The sequence below is a fragment of the Cryptomeria japonica genome, chromosome 4 (genome assembly GCF_030272615.1).
Source record: "Cryptomeria japonica chromosome 4, Sugi_1.0, whole genome shotgun sequence".
NCBI classification, from domain to species: domain Eukaryota; kingdom Viridiplantae; phylum Streptophyta; class Pinopsida; order Cupressales; family Cupressaceae; genus Cryptomeria; species Cryptomeria japonica.
In genome coordinates, this window is record NC_081408.1 from 489,994,890 (window position 1) to 490,014,775 (window position 19,886).

The window sequence follows — 19,886 nt, forward strand, 5'->3', positions numbered from 1 at the left end:
CTTAATAATATTACCAATGACTCACCCTCTGTTAAGCTTAAGGATATGTTAAATAAAGTAGAATCCGATTTTGTATATTAGAGAAAGCTGTAGATATAAAGGTTTTGAATAAGTTCAATGAGATGAGGCTTCAAACCTATTTGAAAATAATTGAGGAAGATAGGGAATTTTTGAAGTTTTCGGTAAAAAGTATAGAAGATGGATTAGGTGAAGTTTTCGGTAAAAAGTATAGAAGATGGATTAGGTGAAGGCAAAAAAATATTCAAATAATGTCTATTTTTGCCCAAGTTTACTGCACATATTGATAAGCAAATAAGAGATCTTGAAGGGAAACTAGCAAGTATTGTTCATTCGTTTGCCCCTTATTTAGTTTTTCCAAGTTCCCTTGAAGCTCAAATAATGGATTTTACTGACAAAATAAAGGGCTTGAATAAGGAACAAGAGAAAGTGTTAAGCAAAGTGGGAGATCTGAGAAGTCTGATCACTCCCTGTATGGACACCTTACTTGGAGCCCATCAGGATGTAGTCAGTGCTTTAGGTAAACCAGTGTCATTAGATCTCAAAGGCATTGAAGTTTATGCATACATGTTTAGTGATATAATTAATGTTTTAGATTGTTTATTGAGAAGATGGAAGGATTACTTGAAATCCTTGAAGGTCACTTATGCCGATATTTTTAAATTCATGTAAATTATTGCATTCATTTGTACATAAGTTTTGGCGGATTCCTACCCTTTTCCATTGATGTCAAAGGGGGAGAGAGTTGGGAAATAGTAGTGAAAAATGATGCTTATTCTTAGGGGGAATCGGTTGAGTGAACAGATTTTAAATTGTCGGATTGCTTGCAGTTTTTGAAGTTTTCGAACACTTCTCATTTTTCACAGTGTTGCCATCAATGCCAAAGGGGGACATTGTTGGCATAAAACACTATTCTGGTGATTCTTCGGTGAAGATTGATGATGTTTAGTGCATGAGATTTCCTAGGAATTGCCATTGATGGCAACTCAGCCTATTGATCTTATCTGGTATGGAGTTTGGGATATCCGGATGTCTTGAGTAAGTTTTGGTATTAGTCTATCGGTGATACTCAATGTACAATGTTGGTGAGAATTTCTCTTATCCGGTGATGTGTTTTTGGTTCCAGTCATCTGAGTTAAGTTTATTGAGTATGAGAAGCAAATTATCATGCAATACTATCCTCTGATGTTGTTTCTTATGCATTTTAGAAGGTCCAGTATTCAGTAGTGCAGTAAAATAGGGTTATCTTCTTTATTGATGGTGTAACATGTGGATCAGATTCTTTGAGGTGATTTTGGTGGTTGTTGGTAGGTTTGAGGTAATTGGACCGTCTTATGGAAAGTGTGTGATCATATGTTTTGGATCCAAAATATGCTTTTGTGAAGATTTGAGTCGACTTGAAGCTACATGTTTCATATTCTAATATTTTGAGAAGGCGACCTGTGGGAGATCAATTTTGTTAGTGCGGATGTATAAGATCGACTTGGTTAATTCTTTTGTGTGATGATATGATATGAGAGATGATTTTGGGATTGATTGAGTGTAGTTTCACGTGTTCAAATTGAGTTTTGTTGATCTGGTAATCAGTAATAGAGCAGGACATAGCAGTTTATCAGAACAACAACAATGGATCACTTTGTGCCTAACCAGAACTGTTATTTGGCATAGTTAGATGCTTTTCTTTAGTTCATTACTCATTGTAATCATTTTGTATTAGTCTATAAGGTTGTGATCCTTCCTCTTGGTTATATCCCTTTTGTAATTGAGCAGTGAGCTCTAAGCAGTGTGCCTGAATGCACATTCATTCCCCTCATGTAATATTGCTTTACTACTGGCCATAGTATAATATTATTGTGGGTACTCAATCCCACTATGGTTTTTCCCTTTTTGGGTTTCCATGTAAAAATATTGGTGTTATGGTTATGTGCTTGTTTGCTCTGTGTTTTTGTATTTCAGTTTCTTACTTGTTCATTCGGTGGATAAAGAATCAAATTAACAAATTTTTAAATATCAAAATATTGATTCACCCCCTCTCTTAGTTATTGTAAGATGAAAATCCAAGAAACATACATATAGTTTCCATCCTTTCTACTAGAGAAAAAGTTTCTTCAAAGTCTATGCCTTCCATCTGAGAGTGTCATTTACATGCCAGTCTTGCTTTGTTCCTTGTAACTTTTCCTTACTCATTTAGCTTATTCCTAAATGTCCATTTATTTCCTATCACATTCTTGTCCACCGATCTAGGTACTAGCTCCCAAGTCTTGTTCTCTTGTATCTAATTCAATTCTTGTTCCATTGCTTTTACCCAACTTTCATCTTTACCTGCTTCCTCATAAGTCTTCAGCTCAGTCATTGATAGAAAACAATAATTGGATTGTTCTTGAGCTTCTACAATCTTCCTTCTTGTCTGAACACCTTTTGTCTTGTCTCCAATTATATGATTTTTCTTAATGATGCTTCTGAACATACTTAGCAGGAAATTTTTCGGAGTCTTCCCCTTCTTCTTCTTCTTCATTTGTTTCCTTCTCTTTTATCTCTTCTAGATCACTTATCTTCTCTTTAATTATTGGAACAATCTCAACTTTTTATGCTAGAAGACATTTACTCTCCTTTCTATCCTTGATATAGTATACATTTTCATCTATTCTAACTCCTTCTACAACCCTTTTACCAGTCTTCTATTTTTTTATGACACATTTGGTGCTACTAAACAAAACTTCATAGCCTTTTCTACATATCTAACTAACTCTTAAAAAATTATGTCTCAATCCTTCAACATAATAAACATCATTAGTTTTATGCTTACCATCAATATAAACGCTTCCAATACCTTGAATAGTTGCACCATCTTCTCTGACAAATTTCACTAATCCACCATCATATTTCTTGAGATTAATAAACCTGTCTTTATCACTGGTCATATGATTTGAACATTTGGAGTCAATAATCCATGTATTTAGTTCTATCTTAGCATGCAATGTAGTCTTGACTATTCTCTCTTATTTTAGTTTCTTCAAAGCATTCTCCTTATCTTCAATTGCTAGAAACAAAGACTCTTCGTTTGAGTCATCATCAAATTCATCTTCAGATGCATGTCCCTCAATAGAACATAAGCCCTTATTCTCTTTTCTGTTAAAGTTGCATCTTCTAAATTTATTTTTCTTCTCATCATCATCCGTTCTCTTATAGTATGCCATGTGAGTGCAATTAGAGGCATAATGTCCAATTCTACCACAAGAGAAACATCTCAGAGGTAACTTACCTTTATTTTTTACAGTGCCTCGATACAATCTTCCCACAAAGTTTTCTTCAACTTCATCTATATCTCCACTACATTTTGGATCATTGTGTCTTGAAACTTTAAATGTTGCTTCTTTCTTTTCTCTTTTCTCTTCCTCCATCTTGAAAATTTTAAAAGGTGCTAAGGTATCGATAAGCTAATCAATAGTATACTTATTCAAGTTATTTATTTCTTGTATGGCACACCTTTTTGGTTTTTAGGATTTAGGCAATATAGTTCTCAATACATTCCTCTTCAAGCACTATTAGATACTCATACTTCTGATTCAGATTCATTAGCCTAGCCTATTTTTTATTTGGATCTCCTTCATATGCCAAACACAACTTGTTCCATACAAATTTAGCTTCTTTCAATATTTTTACTCTTCCAAACACTGAATCACTTAAAGAATTGAAAATTATAGCTCTAGCCTTCACATTAGTCTCCTTAAGCTTTATCTCATTTGGAGTCTAAGGACCACCCTACTAAGGTGTATATCTGGTCTGAATGATTTCCCAATTTACATTCAACAATATCTCCAAATATGACTCCATTGTCTCCTTCCAGTATGAAAAGTTTATGTCATCAAAGATTAGAACATTGTAGTGCACATCCTACACCATACCGGATCTACCTCAAGAAGTTAAGCTTACTCAAGAGGAACCTTGATTTGATACCAATTTTTGAACCCAGGGTAGGACTAAGAGGGGGGTGAATCAGTCTAAACAAAATTTTTTGTAGCACATAAACAATTAAATAACAACACACATCCATCATATGAACACCAAGATTTTCTATGTGGAAAACCCAAACAGGGAAAAACCATGGTGAGCACTTGCCCACAAAATAAATCCACTATGTATACCATATTACAATGAAAAGAGCTCACTTCTCTAGACTTGCAAACCAAGGACAACTACTCTTGGGGAAAGATACAAAAGAGGACTTGCGAACCTGAAGCTAACTACAACAGAGAAAGATACAAAAATGATCTTAAAAGAAGGATCTCCTGATCTTGAAGTTGTCCTTGAACTCTACAACAAGCGACCAACATCAGCACACACACACTTTAGACCTCAACTATCAACACTCTATCTCATACTTCTACCACTGTTTCAAAACAACTTGCATATCATTGAATCACAACTCTTCTTCTCTGATCTTTAGTGAACTTCATTGACTATCTTCACATCACACATCCACACTCCACACCTCATTACACACTTAAATCAATCACATATATTCCTTATTTACAAGATAGATCATCAAGGCTTGAACCAAGTCAGCTTGAAATAAAATATACCTTCAGGATAAAAAACACACACATCGATCCACTCCAAGAGAAATAGGGAACCAAAAAAATCTTCCAAAGATCAATTCACCGATTCACCATCATCGAAACATAACTAACAACATATCAACACACACCGTATCCATATAAGAAATTAATGGTTAAAAAATATCTCCAATGCATATAACTCTAATCCAGATCTCCACATGCTATGATGGACCCATAACACATAAAAGCATCTTCCACAAAACATATTCGGACCCAAGGATAGGTCTAACATATAATATCACAACTAGCTACAAAATTGACATAACATATAGAGACCATAAATATATTTTTGAACCAAAAAACTATCATATCCATGATACCAAAACTATATCTAAGAAAGATAACACTTTCTAGACCCAAACACTTTGGAAACAACCAATAGAACAACTACAACACAAAAACAACAAGATACCTTTGCACCACAAACTTTCTAGACCAACACCTATCTAAAACAACAATTTTGACATCAATGACAACCACAACAACACATTCTTCCAATAGAAAGGACTAGGAACAAAACTGACTTAGGCTACTACATATAGCCTGTGGTATAGAAATAGACCTCTAACCGATTCTAGGAGTTAAATCCTAATTTGAGAATTGTATATAATAACATTATAATTGATATTTGAAAGATATAGATGAAATAAGATAAGGATATAGAAGATGATATATTTTTCATGATAGGAGAGTAGAAACTGGAATTTAGAACATGTAATGTATTTCAAAGATCGAGGACATAATATATAGATGTTGCAACTAGTTCATTTATGTTTGTTATGATTATAATTTGTGGTTTATTGAGGTATGAATGATTCTCTTTTCTAATCTACTTATGCATATTCCAAATTCCCTTATTATGTCCTCTAGGATATAAAGACTACATTAAGAAATATATTGGGTTACAGATCTCTAAATTGTACTTTCCCCATTTCTCTTGCTAATAACTATCAAGATGGAAATTATAATTTTAACTATAAATGAAACCTAGGAAGAGGCTGAGGTAATAGGAGGAATGATGCCACCTATTTTAACTATGGAATATTAGGCACTACGCATTTAAATGTTTGGCTAAAAAGAGGTAGAAAAGCATATTTTATGGAAAATAAATTTATACCATGTTTACGTGTGAGACAACCATTTTTTTTTGTTTGGATCAAAATAATAATCAACCATCTTAGAGTACTGAGATTTAGAGAGCATCTAGGGTAATGGACATAGGATTCCACAAGAAGGATTAAGGGGATGCAACATGATGGATGCATGGAGATACCTCACAAGAAGATAATTATGGAGAAGAATTTATTCTAGAAAAGAAGAAGAAACGTGTAGCAAAGAAAAAAGAAAATGTGGTGACTAGACAAGGCATCGACACAAGGAAAAATAAGAAGTTAATATTAGTAGATGAAGAGTTTAAAGAACATTATAGTTTGAAGTAAGAAGAAGAAGAACAAGAAGAACCAATATTGTCCCAACTAAATGAAAGACAACATGAGAAAATAATAAAGCAGGAAAAAAAAATGTAGTGAATGCATGAAGAAGTAGGTTTCTTTGTAGAAGAAGTAAATCCATTAAAGGATCTAGCTACAATAGCTAAACATAAATATTTGGTGGTAAAACTTAAAAAAAGGGGTAAATATTGGAACAAGTAGAAGCAAGTCAACCAACTATCAGAGGGTCAAAATAGGAAGAATGATCCCTTACTAATTTGTGTGTAGCTCAATGATCATAAGATTAAATATATAATGGTAGAATTAGGAGTAGACCTAAATATCATTCCATCTACAATGTGGAAGAAGCTAGGAAGACCAAAATTGGTGAAAACACTCATAAAAACAAGCTTGGCTTATATTTTTGGAATGGACACCCTAGAAACTTGGAAGAATGTCGAAGTGAACATCAAAGACATCAAACAATGTGTTGATTTTGAAGTAGTGAGATGAAGGAACTATGCAACATATTCCAATCTCTACTTGGTCTAGTATGGTTTATGAATTCAAATGGAATTATGAACTCCTGAAAAGATGAAATATCATTTGCCAATGCTACCAAAATAGTGTGAATCCCCCTAGGAGAGCCAATTGAAAAAAATAAATCAAAGAAATAAGACAAGAACAAGTAGGGTAAGATGTTAATAATATTTACTCTATTTTTAAGCTTTTGTATGAGTGGGAAGAATAAAATCTTAATAGTGAAAAAGGATTGAAGCTCAAAATCAATAATTATAGTACAAAAAGTGATAAAGTATTAGAAGCTTGAATGAAAACCAATCCTAAAGTGACATCCAGAGGTTATATGGATTTCATAGAGCATTTTTAATACAAAATAAACCAAGCCCCACATATAGAAGAAACCAAAAGTGTCTCCAATTTAAAATACAAAAGAAACCAAATAGCACGTTACCCTAACAATAGTACACCATACCTTGGAAATCTTGGGTGACCTATAAAACACATATCCAAATACAGAAGTCAAGAAAAAATAAGGACCATTTCATCCAAATGAAAACTAGTAGCCTAGTATGAAGTCCCTAAGAATGGCACAAGCCCCAAAGTAGATATGACATTATATTGAGGAAAATGATCATAAAAGTGAGCCAACAAAAAATCTAGCCTTTTTAACATAATGAAGCATAGTGCAATATAATGTACCATAAATGTATAGGAAAAGTAGATGCTAATGGCTAGAAAAAACTAGTTGTAGAAATTAATGGGTAGAAGATGATATAAAATAACATACGAGAGCTATAGTATTTAATGAGACTACCAGAATAAAATCTATACAAAACCCTCACACCAATTATCAACTCACTTTCCGCTTTCAACCCTATCATGCCCTAAATCTCATCACACTCATGTGCATACAAATCAAATTTCTTATATCTACAAATCCTTCACTCATACCACAAATTACTATCATGGCCACCCATATTTTGATCTCTATCACAACTAAGACACACCCAAAATTCTTAAAATTCTACTATAAATAAATGCACACTGACCTAGAGACATCTTTTTCATGAGTACCAGCTAGCATGATATACACAAAGTACATAAATTTCCTCACGAGGAAACTAACCATAAATATTTTGAAGAGTTGACATAAACATTATTGAAGAATGGTAAAAATGAATACAAGGTAGAGTACACCCAAATTGGGGAAAATAAGCTCGGTGTGTTCAAAGATTTCCCAAACTTTACAAAGGAGAATGAATGGGCCTAGCTAATTCTAAGCAAATTGCATAATTAATTTTTGTACCTAAACCAACCATATCAAATCAGTAAGGAAGCCATTCAAGATGTTATCAAACTAACAATAGAAGGGTCTATTCCATTGAAGAAACCAATGCAGAATAATCAAGCAGAGAAACTCATTGGGGAAACATTTAATGATAGGAGTCTCACAATCAATAACATGACAAACAAAGGCATTCTCTTTGCAGTGAAGATCATCATGTATAAGGTGTATTTCACAGATATAGAGGGATATACCATGATAATAGCCATACATGTCATTCCAAATGGTTATAGAAGGGTAACTTTGACTTATGTGAGAGATTGAAAATAGAGATATTGGAGAATGGTTCTCAAACCAAATAAACCGGCTACCCATTCTGGTATGAAACTCTACTAATTTCTCATATTTTATTTCATTAAAGAGCTTCCACACATCAGAAACAAATGGCCAATAGACAAACTAGTGGCAATGCAAATTTTGGACTGTGCTTGTACCTTTCCAAACCCTAACACATACATTCAAGCCTTTGAAGGGTATTTCAAAGGTTTCTAGAAGAAGATGTAGGACTGATCCTAAATCTCAAACTAGATCATGTACAAGTATCTAGATAACATCATATTCTAGGTTGACAAGGATTTTTTCATCATGGATTCCATTAATCCCTAAACATCTTGAATTCCACAATCGCCTTATAAAGTTTCACCTAAAGAGGTTGACTTATATGCATAAGATCTCCTATAGCCGCCTAAGGATTTGGTGGCACCAAGAAACTAGTTGCTGAAAGAGTTCATGGATTCATTAGCAAAAAAAAAGGCCACAACTAAGATGGAGAATATAAATAGAAAAGAAAAGATGTAGGAACAAGGAGAAATAGAGAGCTATCCTACACCAAAGACAAGATTAGGCTAGTTCATGTAGACTAGAATGTTACAAATAATAGTTGTCAAAGCCAAAGAAAGCTAACTAGTAAAAATAAATTGATAAACTACTCTAGAGAAAAAAGAGGCATTAGAAGCTCTACTCTAGATGAGCATAAAGAAGAAAACAAGGAGGAATAAAAATTCAGTCCAACCACCACCACCACCTAAGATAGAGAGTGAGGAGGAAGAAGTAAAAGTAAAGGAAGGAGAACTCCCTAGATCTACACAACAAAACCCCATTCCTAATTAGGACTAACTATATTGGGCCCTCTTTACCCCTCAAACATTTTTTTAGACCTTGAAGACATAAAAAAGCATGCCCCTCACAAACAAGCATACTATGGAACAAGCCTTTATTTAGTATATGACAATGTAGAAGTATACCTTAGATAATTTCATCTATATTATATCAAGCCCCGTAGCAGCCATCCTAAGGGACTCGATAGAAAAATTATAATAGGAGGATGAGAACCTAAAGGATATTACCATCCAAACCATTGCCTTGGACCCAACACCTCTAAAATTGACAAGATTTAAGGTAAAGAAGAACATATAACTCTAGACTAAGTAGTGGATTGACAAACTAATTCTAGATAAGCTAGAGGTTATTTGACAAATCTTGATGGATATTTCAGGGGCCATCACTAAGGCCTATAATGAAATTTGCAAGGAAGAGAAGAAGGTAAAAATCAAGGGAAAAGTAACTTCTCCACCTCCCCAAATTGACATTGGTTCCTCTACCTCTACTACATTCTAATTTGACAACTCCACTACGGAGCACATCCGAAAAAATCTGCCTTAGACAATAATAATTAGACACCTCTACCCAAATAATATTGATCTCAATGGTCAACAACTAGGTGGATATTTGTAACATCTCCCCTTTGCAAAAATTTTAATTGGGGATTATTACACCAATCAGCCCTAAAATATGTTCTTAAAGAACATGTGAAAACAATAGAGAAGGTTGAAGAATTAATCAAGGAGATTCGAGAGAAGTACCTGCATGTAAAGGGGGATTCCTTTCAACCAAATTTGGTATACTTCAGGTTTCTAATCAATGATCTCTTTTAGGATCTGAACATGCAAAGAGATAATCTCAAACAAGAGATGCAAAAAGAGTATGTGAAGAGAAAGGAGGATGAGGCAAGACACTAGTATGCTACTACTCAGACTACCTTGGAAGCCCAATTTTCCACCACCAAAAATATAAAGGTGGAGATGGCTCAGTTATATCAATACTACCTACAATAGCCATATCTTATAAAACTCATAAAAGTATCAATGGAGTAATTGGAGGTAAAAATTCTACAAGACTCCTATTAGTATGATTCATTGAAGGATATAGATGGTGTAGAATGTGTGAAGATAGAGGACCTGCATTATCAACACCAACAACTTTAAGATGAGCATGATAAACGTAAGAGGATATTTAGGCAGTTGAGGGAGTTTGTCAGTCTCTAACTTGATCACATTACTAGCCTCATCTAGGATACACAAACCTTACTCTAGAATATTGGGATCCCTAACTTGCTTTTCGAAGTAGATACTTAGTTAGTGAAATTAAATATTCATATCAATCAACTAAAAATGGTGAAGAAGAAGTGGGACGATTAGTTTAAGTCCCTTTAGACCATCTATAAGAATATCGTTCCATAGGAAGTTTGAGTTTAGGACAAGTCAAAGTTTTACCGTGGGGATGGCGTTAGGTAAAAAATGGTACACAAATGCCAGCTTAGAGATATGTAATAGTAAATTGAGAATAAGGTTCCAAAATGTGTAACTTATAAGATATGATATACTTTAGGGTTACTACCTAAGGGTGATAGATAGATGATACCGTGATACTGTATAAAAATAAATAAATATAAAGGAGATATAAGTAATGTATTGATTACACATTGATATGTGAATACAAATACTTATGGTTTTGGGTCTAATCTATCTATGTGATAATTCATTCTAATTTACAATTAGTTAGGATTTGAAATAATTTTGTTATTACCTCAATAGAACTAAGTTTAGGGTAAAAAAGATCACAACTATAGAAATCATAAATCTATTCTATATCCATCAAATGTATTTCTAATAGATAGCACCTTCATAGACTCGACATGAATTGCAAAATAATTTCATTGTTTAAAGTGGTATAAGAAGCATCTACGATAAAATAAGTAAAATATTTCAACAATTAAGAACCCTTAATAAATGTCAACTATGTCACCTACATATCAAAAAATTGCCATTGAAACTCTACACAAGAAACCTCCAACACTTTAAATAATTAAAGAAAACACACACCAAAATTGTTACTCATGGCATGGATTCTTTCAGCCATTCGACTTCCTACAACCACCAAGCACTAGAGATAGTGTAATGCCCAAAATAAGACATTATAAATTTTGACTTTTGAGTACAATGCAATAATAAATTAACCAAAAACATGGTTGGCCATAGGAATTTTATCTCCTCCACGTTGGCAAAACATATTCAATTTTATGAGTCATTAAAACATTTAATCCAAAACATGGAGTCTGGTTATCTTCTAAGTTTCACAATCTTAATTTTTATTGTGTGGGAAGTGTGCAAATTTACGTAGATGCCATTCACAAAAAATGCAAACATATTTAGTTTTATTTATGGAAACATATTTTGATTTCTCTAAAAACTTGAAATTCAAGAGTTTCCACCTTCATCTATTAGAACACAAGTCAATCAAAATTCACCTACGATAAATAATATAGTAAAAATGAAGTGAAAATCACAACAAAGTATTTTCTAAAACTTGAGTGCTTTAGTCCCTTTTTCAATACTTTTTCAATTCTCTTTTTTTCTTTTTCAACCCAAGTACTCTTGCATTAGTAAGTGGTATAAGAAAGAATCTTGGACTATGTTTAAGAAGTAATTGGTAAATTTTGGACATAGGGATGTGTCATTTTATCTTCTAGTGGACTATTATTGAACTCTAGCAAAGTTGGACACCCAAGTCTATGGGTTAGACAATAACGGTTTCTGTCTTTTGGCAAAATCGGGTAGTGAAATTAACATTTTGTATTAGATCTTCACTTTTTCACACTTACAGACCTAAACCATTATTAATTTGAAGATGAAGAAAAATACTAATTTGTTAGATTTTTGTGTAAATTATAAATATATTTTAAACAAATTAAAAAAAATTGTGAATCTTCTTATGTAACTTTTAATAACTTATTTTTTATATAAGTTAACATTTTTTAGAAGTGATGTTTATGTGTTGGGAGTTTTCATTGTATAGTCATTGATGTCAAACTCATGTGTATTTATGACAAAGGAAAATAGTAAGAGGAAGTTGCCAATTGTGTTTGTCATTGGTGTTGCCAGTAATGACAAAGTGGGAGACTATTAGCAATGTGAGTTCATTGTTGTCATTGTTGTCAACCTGAAATGTGCAGATTGTTGCTTGACATGTAAAGGTCTAAAAATGAGTGTTTAGATGTTCTTATGATGTTTTGTGGTGATATTGAGCATGTGGTGTTTCCAGAAGGTGACAATATTGGAAGCTGAAATATGTAGGAATGAGTAAATGAAGTATTTATGGGAGAATGCTCTGCATTCCTCCACTTTTAAAGATGATGGATTGTGGTTTTGGATATAACATCTATTTTATGTGAATATTGCACTATTATGTTTTGAGTTCCTCAACAATTGAGATGTCGAAGTTGGTTATTGCAGTTTGTTGATAATGAGGCTATCTGTTAGGATTGGTCTAGAGAATGCTCTGCATCACTTCGTAGTGTCATTTCATATGTTGAAGTTTGGAGGATATGTTTATATTGTTTTTGTAGTGTTCTAGTTTAGAATTCAAGTGTTTCTTTTCTCTGCAAGTGAAATTATGTTGTTCTATTGTTTGGTGCCATCATTTGTGTTTGTCTCTAGCTAACTCAAGGGGTTCATCTTATTTGGATTATACTCCTTTGGTCTGCATATGCATTAGAGGTTGTGTTAAGGTGTTGTTATGGTTCTTACTATGATGTCTGAAGATTCGGATTATGTCATTTTCTTTGGATAACATTTCTGGGCCAACTAGTTAATGCACTTTACTATTTCTCTACACATTATGTTTAATGCTAACTTTGGAAGGTGTGTTGATGTGTGTGGTTCATTCAAATTAACTCAGAAAGACATATTGTGATGTATTTGGGTTATCTTAATTTCCTAGAGTGGATCACATTTAGCCTAGTTGCTCAAGGTAGATGACTTTTTCTAAATTATGTTTATTTTATTTGTGGCCGACCTAGTTGAGAGTTTCAATGAAAAAGATGATATAAATAGATGCGTGGATATATCAATTTGGGTGTGGATTGATTGAAAGTGATGTGGAAGTATATGTGGGAAGAAAAAGCCTATTCTTTCACTTAATTTCCTACATCCTATGTTTATTTCATAGGCTCACTAGGAGTGTATGATTTTTTTAATTTTGAAAAAAAAATTGAGTGTATATGTAATGCTTGCCAAAATACCCTACAAAAATTAGCTAGCTATCTAACCAAATAGAGATAAATATTATTTTTTACATGCTTAACTAATGCAACACATATAACTCAAACACACATATACAATTGATCAAACATATATTGGACATACATGTGATCATCTTTAACATAATCATATGAACACAATAACGCAAGCAAAATAAATATCAACTCATCAATTACATCCCTAGAGTATCTCAACGCCATTACCAAATATAACACTAAGTACATGAACAAAACTAACGTCATATAATTTCATCACATTCTAACATCTTCATTTGAATCTACTTCCAAATCCTAACATTTACTTCTTACAGTAACATTAAAGACCTTCCATTTAATTAAGTCATCATAATTACATTTTATTAAATCCAATTACCAATTTAGTTCTGATGCAGGAGCATCCCCGATCAATGAGCAATCTTGCATCAACCAAAAATATTTTCATTCAGTTTTGTTCTATTCAAGTTCAATGTTTTAGTTTTTGTGTTCTTTCAGTAGCTGGTTGTTTTTCATTGCAGATCAGATTTTTCATTTTTAGGCATGTTCTTATGCTTAATTCCATATTCTTAGTCCATTAGGGTTCTTTACTAGTGGGACATTGCATCCGATTTGATTGTTCCGGTTCCCGGAGCAGTTTTTGAGCTTAACAACTAATTGTTGATTTCTTCTCATGCAGAGTGATCTCTTAGCATGTGGATCTGTTTGGGTTCTTGATTGATGATCTTGAGTCCTTGGTGACCTTCCTGTTGACCCGCGCTCCTTGGTTGTTCTTTTTCGGAGGAATTTCCTTTCATTTTCCTGTCTTGGTAAATATAATCTTTCATGGCCGGCCCGGATATGTTTCGAAGGGTATAAATATTGTTCTATGAGATCCTTAGGAGGCAGTTAGAGGTTCATGAGTTCCTAGTTACGAGATTGATAATTCAGAGGTCTCTCAGAGATCCAGATGGAATGTATTGTGGCTTGTTAGCCTACATGTAATCAGTTGATTACCGGATGATCTATGATGAATATATGATGGTGCGGAAATTTGATTCTATTATTTTTCAATGTGTTGTTGTTGCTTTCGTTGTGTTACTCTTGCTAAATGATCTGGTTTGTTCTCTTTGAGGACCTACATGATTACAGTTGCATCAAGAGGTATTAGAGCTAGTTATGAACCAATTGGTGGAAGAGTTAGTTGCAAACCTTGAGGCATTCCTTTGGGTGAACAGATCATCGAGCGGAGGCAGGTTGCGAGAGTGTTCAATAGATCTCTGAGTGTGAGGCAATTGAAACCTGCAGTCAGATCGTCAAGCTGAGACAATTCACTAGAGAAAAGGAGGAGATGTCGCCTAGAAGGATGAACCCCCAGAGGGTAGAGCAGATGATGGAGGATTTCAAGAATGAGATGAGGAATGAGATCTAGAATGCATTGGCTAGTTTGCAGAGGAATTTGGAGTCTGGGGATGAATATGAAGAAGCTGGAGAAGAGCTTGAAGTGAAAGAGGCTGAAGGACCGGAAGACAAAAGAGAAGAAAGATTTCTCAGAGAAGTGGCACAAGCAAGTAAAATACATAATGTTGAGATTTCAATCTTTTCTGAGACATTGAATTTGGAGGATTTGATTGATTGGATTAAAGAGTTGGAGGAATACTTTGAATTTGAGTATGTTAAGGACCCACATAGGGTTAGGTTGGCACAAACTAAATTGAAAGGGCATGCTGCCTTATGGCGGAAAGAGTTGTAGAGAGACAGAGTGGAGAATGGTGAAATGAAGATCACTTGGTGGAGATAGATGGTAGTGAGATTAAGGATAAGTTTATTCTGGGAAACTATGAATTGGAGCTATTCAAGAAGTTGCAGAACTGGAAGCAAAGAAACATGACTGTGAAAGAGTATACTGAAGATTTCTACAAAGTAATGATCAGATCTGGACATAGAGAGATGGATAGAGAAAAGGTGGTTGTACATATATGAACTTGCATTTAACATTCAGGATGAAATGAGTATGTTGAATATTTCCACAGTTGAGGAAGCTTACCAGTATGCTTTGAAGGTTGAGGAGAAGGTGAGAAGAAGACAGTAGAATAACCCTAGAGTGAAGGAGAGATTTAGAGGGGAGATAAGTACAAAGAAGCAAAGTGTCGAAGAAGAATCAAAATCTAAGTGGAATAAAGAACTGGAACAAAAAACATAGAGGAAAGGGAATGACAGTAACAATAGAGAATTTCTAGGCAGATGTTACAAGTATGGAGAAACCGAACATAGATTTTATGAATGTAAGCTAGGAATGGCAAGAAGTTGTGTGGCAAATGAGGATTAGCAGGTTTGAGTTACCAGAACCAAATGTGTGTTGAAGCAAGGAGAATCCCTTATGTTTAGAAGATTCATGATGGAGCAGAGCAGTGAAGATACCAGACCTACTCAAAGAAGGAGTCTTTTCCAGACTATGTGCAAATCAGGTGGTAAGCGTTGCAAGGTTATTGTGGATAGTGGAAGTACTGATAATTTAGTATTTGAGGAGATGGTAGTGAAGCTTGGATTGAAGAGGCTTAAGCACCCTTGTCCTTACAAGGTAAGTTGGTTACAAGATGATCAAAAGTTAGAAGTAAAGGAGCAATGTTTGGTGAGTTTTAATATTGGACCTTTTTAGGGATGAGGTCTTGTGTGACGTTTTATCTATGAGTTCTTGTCATGTCTTGTTGGGAAGACCTTGCCATTTTGATAGAGGAGCTATCTATGACTATAGAAGAAACCTGATCACTATTCAGAAGGATGGGCAAAAGTTCACATTGGCTTCTTTGAAGGAGAAATAGAAGGAAGTGAGAAATTTAAGTCTTGAAAAGAGTTGCAGTAAGGATAAACTGATTGTTGACGTTATACCGGAGGGTAGCATGGAATTGAAGAAGGGTCTGATAGAAAGGTCTGATAGTAAGAAGAAACTGGATGGTAATAAGGTTATGGTGGCAGACTAGATGAAGTCTTGTGATGGAAATAAATCAGAGTTACAGAAGAAAGGGAGTATTAGTCAGAGATAGTGTGCAGATCTGAAGTAGGGAAAAAGAAATGAAGAGAGTCAGGAGTTAGAGAATCTGGTTGAGGTTCCAGAGGAGCTAAGAAAGAGGTTTACAGATAAAGAAGATGTTTGGATAATAAATGAGCATGGAGTCTATATCTTGAGTCATTTTCAATGTTCATGAGTTGCCTCTCATGGAACATCTCTTTTTACCTGGGGTGTCTGATGCAGGAACATCCCCGGTCAATGAGCAATCTTGCATCAACCAAAAATATTTCCTTTCAGTTTTGTTTTGTTCAAGTTCAGTGTTTAGTTTCTGTGTTCTTCCGATAGCTGGTTTCTTTTCATTGCGGATCATATTTTCAGTTTCCAGGCATGTTCTTATGCTTAATTCTAGATTCCGAGTCCATTTGGGTTCTTTACCAGTGAGACGTTGCTTCCGGTTTGACTGTTCTAGTACCGGGAGTAGTTTTTGAGCTTAACGGCTAATTGTTGATATCTTCTCATGCGGAGCAATCTCTTAGCATGTGGATCTATTTGGGGTCTTGCTCAATGATCCTAAGTCCTTGGCTGGCCTTCCTATTGATCCACATTCCTTGGTTGTTCTTTTTCAGAGGAATTTCCTTTCATTTTTGGGGCCAACCTATTTACACGCTTCATTTTCTTGTCTTGGTAAATGTAATCTTTTGTGGCCGACCCGGATATGTTTCACAAGGTATAAATATTGTTATATAAGATCCTTAGGAGGCAGTTATAGGTTCATGAGTTCCTAGTTATGAGATTGATAATTCAGAGGTCTCTCAAAGATCTAGATGGAATGTATTATGGCTTATTAGCATGCATGTAACTGGTTGATTACCAGATGACCTATGATGAATATACGATGGTCCAAAAATCTGATTATGTCATTTTTCAATTTGTTGTTGTTGCTTCCATTTTGTTAGTCTTGTTGCATGATCTGGTTTGTTCTCTTTGAGGACCTACCAGATTATGGCTGCATCAATTTCCTTTAGGATCATTTTAAAGCACCAATTCCAAATGTTCCTAGTCCCTTCTACTTCCATAACATAATTTATACTAAATATCCTTTTTCAGGCATAATCATTATTCTCTCCATATCTTAATGCATTGCACATGGCTAGGATATAATCCTTATTACAATGCCTTACAAACACATGAATACTAACTGATGACATCTCTTACTCCATTATCTTAATTATTCAATGTACCATCATTACTTATTACTAAACCATCTCCTACAACATGTCTAGTTCATTTCCATCATTAATAATAATCATATATATCCAATATAATACTTATACACAACCACATTTAAGAGACAAGAGCATTAAGGAGTAACTTCATTTATAACTAAGGACATATACTCTAAACCATTCAAGACTAATCCAATATCCTCATTACATCATAAGCATCCATATCACCAAGAGAATAGCAACCCTTTAATTTAATCATGAATCTAAACCATAATTACATGAATAATGAATATCCAAGATATGGCATAGAATCAATCAAGGATTACACAACAACATATACTACTACAAGAACATTACACACAAACTACTACATCAATTTCCATTACATAGGAATACAAGATCCTTTAACATCAAGATACATAGTCTTCATTCATGGATACAACTATCTCATGATAAATAATTTCCTATCCTACTAATATAAATGCCACATGAATCACTATTACATTGGTTTACATTACATAAATGTATACAATAATTTTCTATAAGAATCCATTCATAAGCTGAAGAGATAAAGAATCCACATCCTCACATAGAAGCATCCAACGAATAACATCAAACCACTCAACCATGTGTAACCATTAAGGAACCACTCCTTGTGTGAGGAGATGATACAAGGTCCCACACACACTCTAGACATAGGCTAACACATAACAACCAAAGGAAATTAAACAATAACCATAATGGATAACATCCACATGAACAATAATCCACACCATATCATGAGGCTAAAACAACAACATAAAACTCCCAAAGGCATATCAACAACCATGGCATAAGGAACAAGGACACATGTAGGGAAGAGTGTCATCACATACTATCCTTAAAAAGAAAAGAAATATACATATAAACATCGGGATCTCCACCCAGGACTATGAGATCTCCACCCATCCCCCTGATAGACATGTGGAACCATCTAAAACTATTAGATAATCAAGGGAGTTTAGTTTACCGTCTCCACTGTCTTCCCAATCTCATCTTGAGTCTCCACTCAAGGGCTATGAGGTGGGGTACCAAAGTCCATTTTATTGTCTTATTTAGGTGAGTCCTAATTACCCAACCCAACTAATTAAATTATTATGGCTATCACTTATTTAATCAAGGAAAACTTCCAATGTGTTCTTGGTCATCTAGACTTTAAGCATCCTTACAAGGAACCTCTTTCTCTCATGACCCTGACCATCACATGGAAGCCCACTCCCACTAACCATGTTCCAAGACCTTAGAGTAACCACATAATAATAAAATGAATAAGGATGTTCATACCAATATATAATCAAAAATATCATTCACATAAAATACACATAGGCATGCAGGTATGAAACAATAGCCTAATGTCATAATGACAACATAATATAAACCAAGAGCCTCAATAGTCAAATAATCAATAAACAAGAGAAAGGTATAATCCTTTTTCTCAACCAAATCAAAATATTCCTCTACAACAAGGAACACATCATCTCATCTTATTTGAGCATTCCCTCTATAGCAAGGAATAAACTATTTTGTTGGCGCCATATCAATGCAATCCTCAACAACAAGACACAATTCATCTTTCTAGAGCTAAACCATAAACAAATATCTAAAATTGAACAATGTACAAACTCTGAAAATCACAAGGATACCAAAAATAGCCTTAGGTACAAAGAACAGACCAAGAAAACTCGACTCAGAAGATCAAATGACCAAAACATAGAAAACAAAGTAGATTAGTGCCTTTCCAAATTAGTGTAGTGCATTTACCAAATGATTCAGTACATAAAAAAGATAAAACAATAGATATAAAACACTCTACAATGTATATAATTAGCAATTTAGTGCATATATCAAACTCTGCAATGCTTATGATAGGAACAATGGCACAAATACCAGATTTTGAAGCACATATAATCAACTCAATAGCACATTTACCAAATAGGGTAGTGTTGGAATCAAGGATCACTGAGAGGGGGGGGGGATGAATTAGTGATCTACCGACAAATAAATTTTTAAAATTATTCTCAGACCACCAAAAGAAAATGCAGGAAAGTGAAATGCAAAAACATAAGAGAAACAACCACAAAATCATAACACCAAGATTTGTACGTGGAAACCCGGAAAGGGAAAAACCATGGTGGGATTGGAACCCACAATATTCATATACTATGATCAAGAGTACATAAATATTACATAAGGGGAATGCACATGCATCTAGGGACACTGCCTAGAACCAAAGGTTCAGTTACAAAATGGAAGCCTCACTGACTTACAAATCAATTACAATGATTACTACAATGTATGAACTCCAAATAGGATCAAACTATGCTTGG

At 34.2% G+C, this 19,886-nt stretch overlaps 1 protein-coding gene across 1 annotated transcript in view; it reads left to right on the top strand.

Moving 5' to 3' along the window:
• LOC131875179 (uncharacterized) overlaps positions 1-19,886 on the top strand; it is a 65,739-nt gene that overhangs the window by 37,348 nt on the left and 8,505 nt on the right. Inside the window, exon 3 of the mRNA XM_059219220.1 lies at positions 14,738-14,855. Coding sequence (XP_059075203.1) covers positions 14,738-14,855 — 118 coding nt within the window. The remainder of the gene's footprint in view (positions 1-14,737; positions 14,856-19,886) is intronic.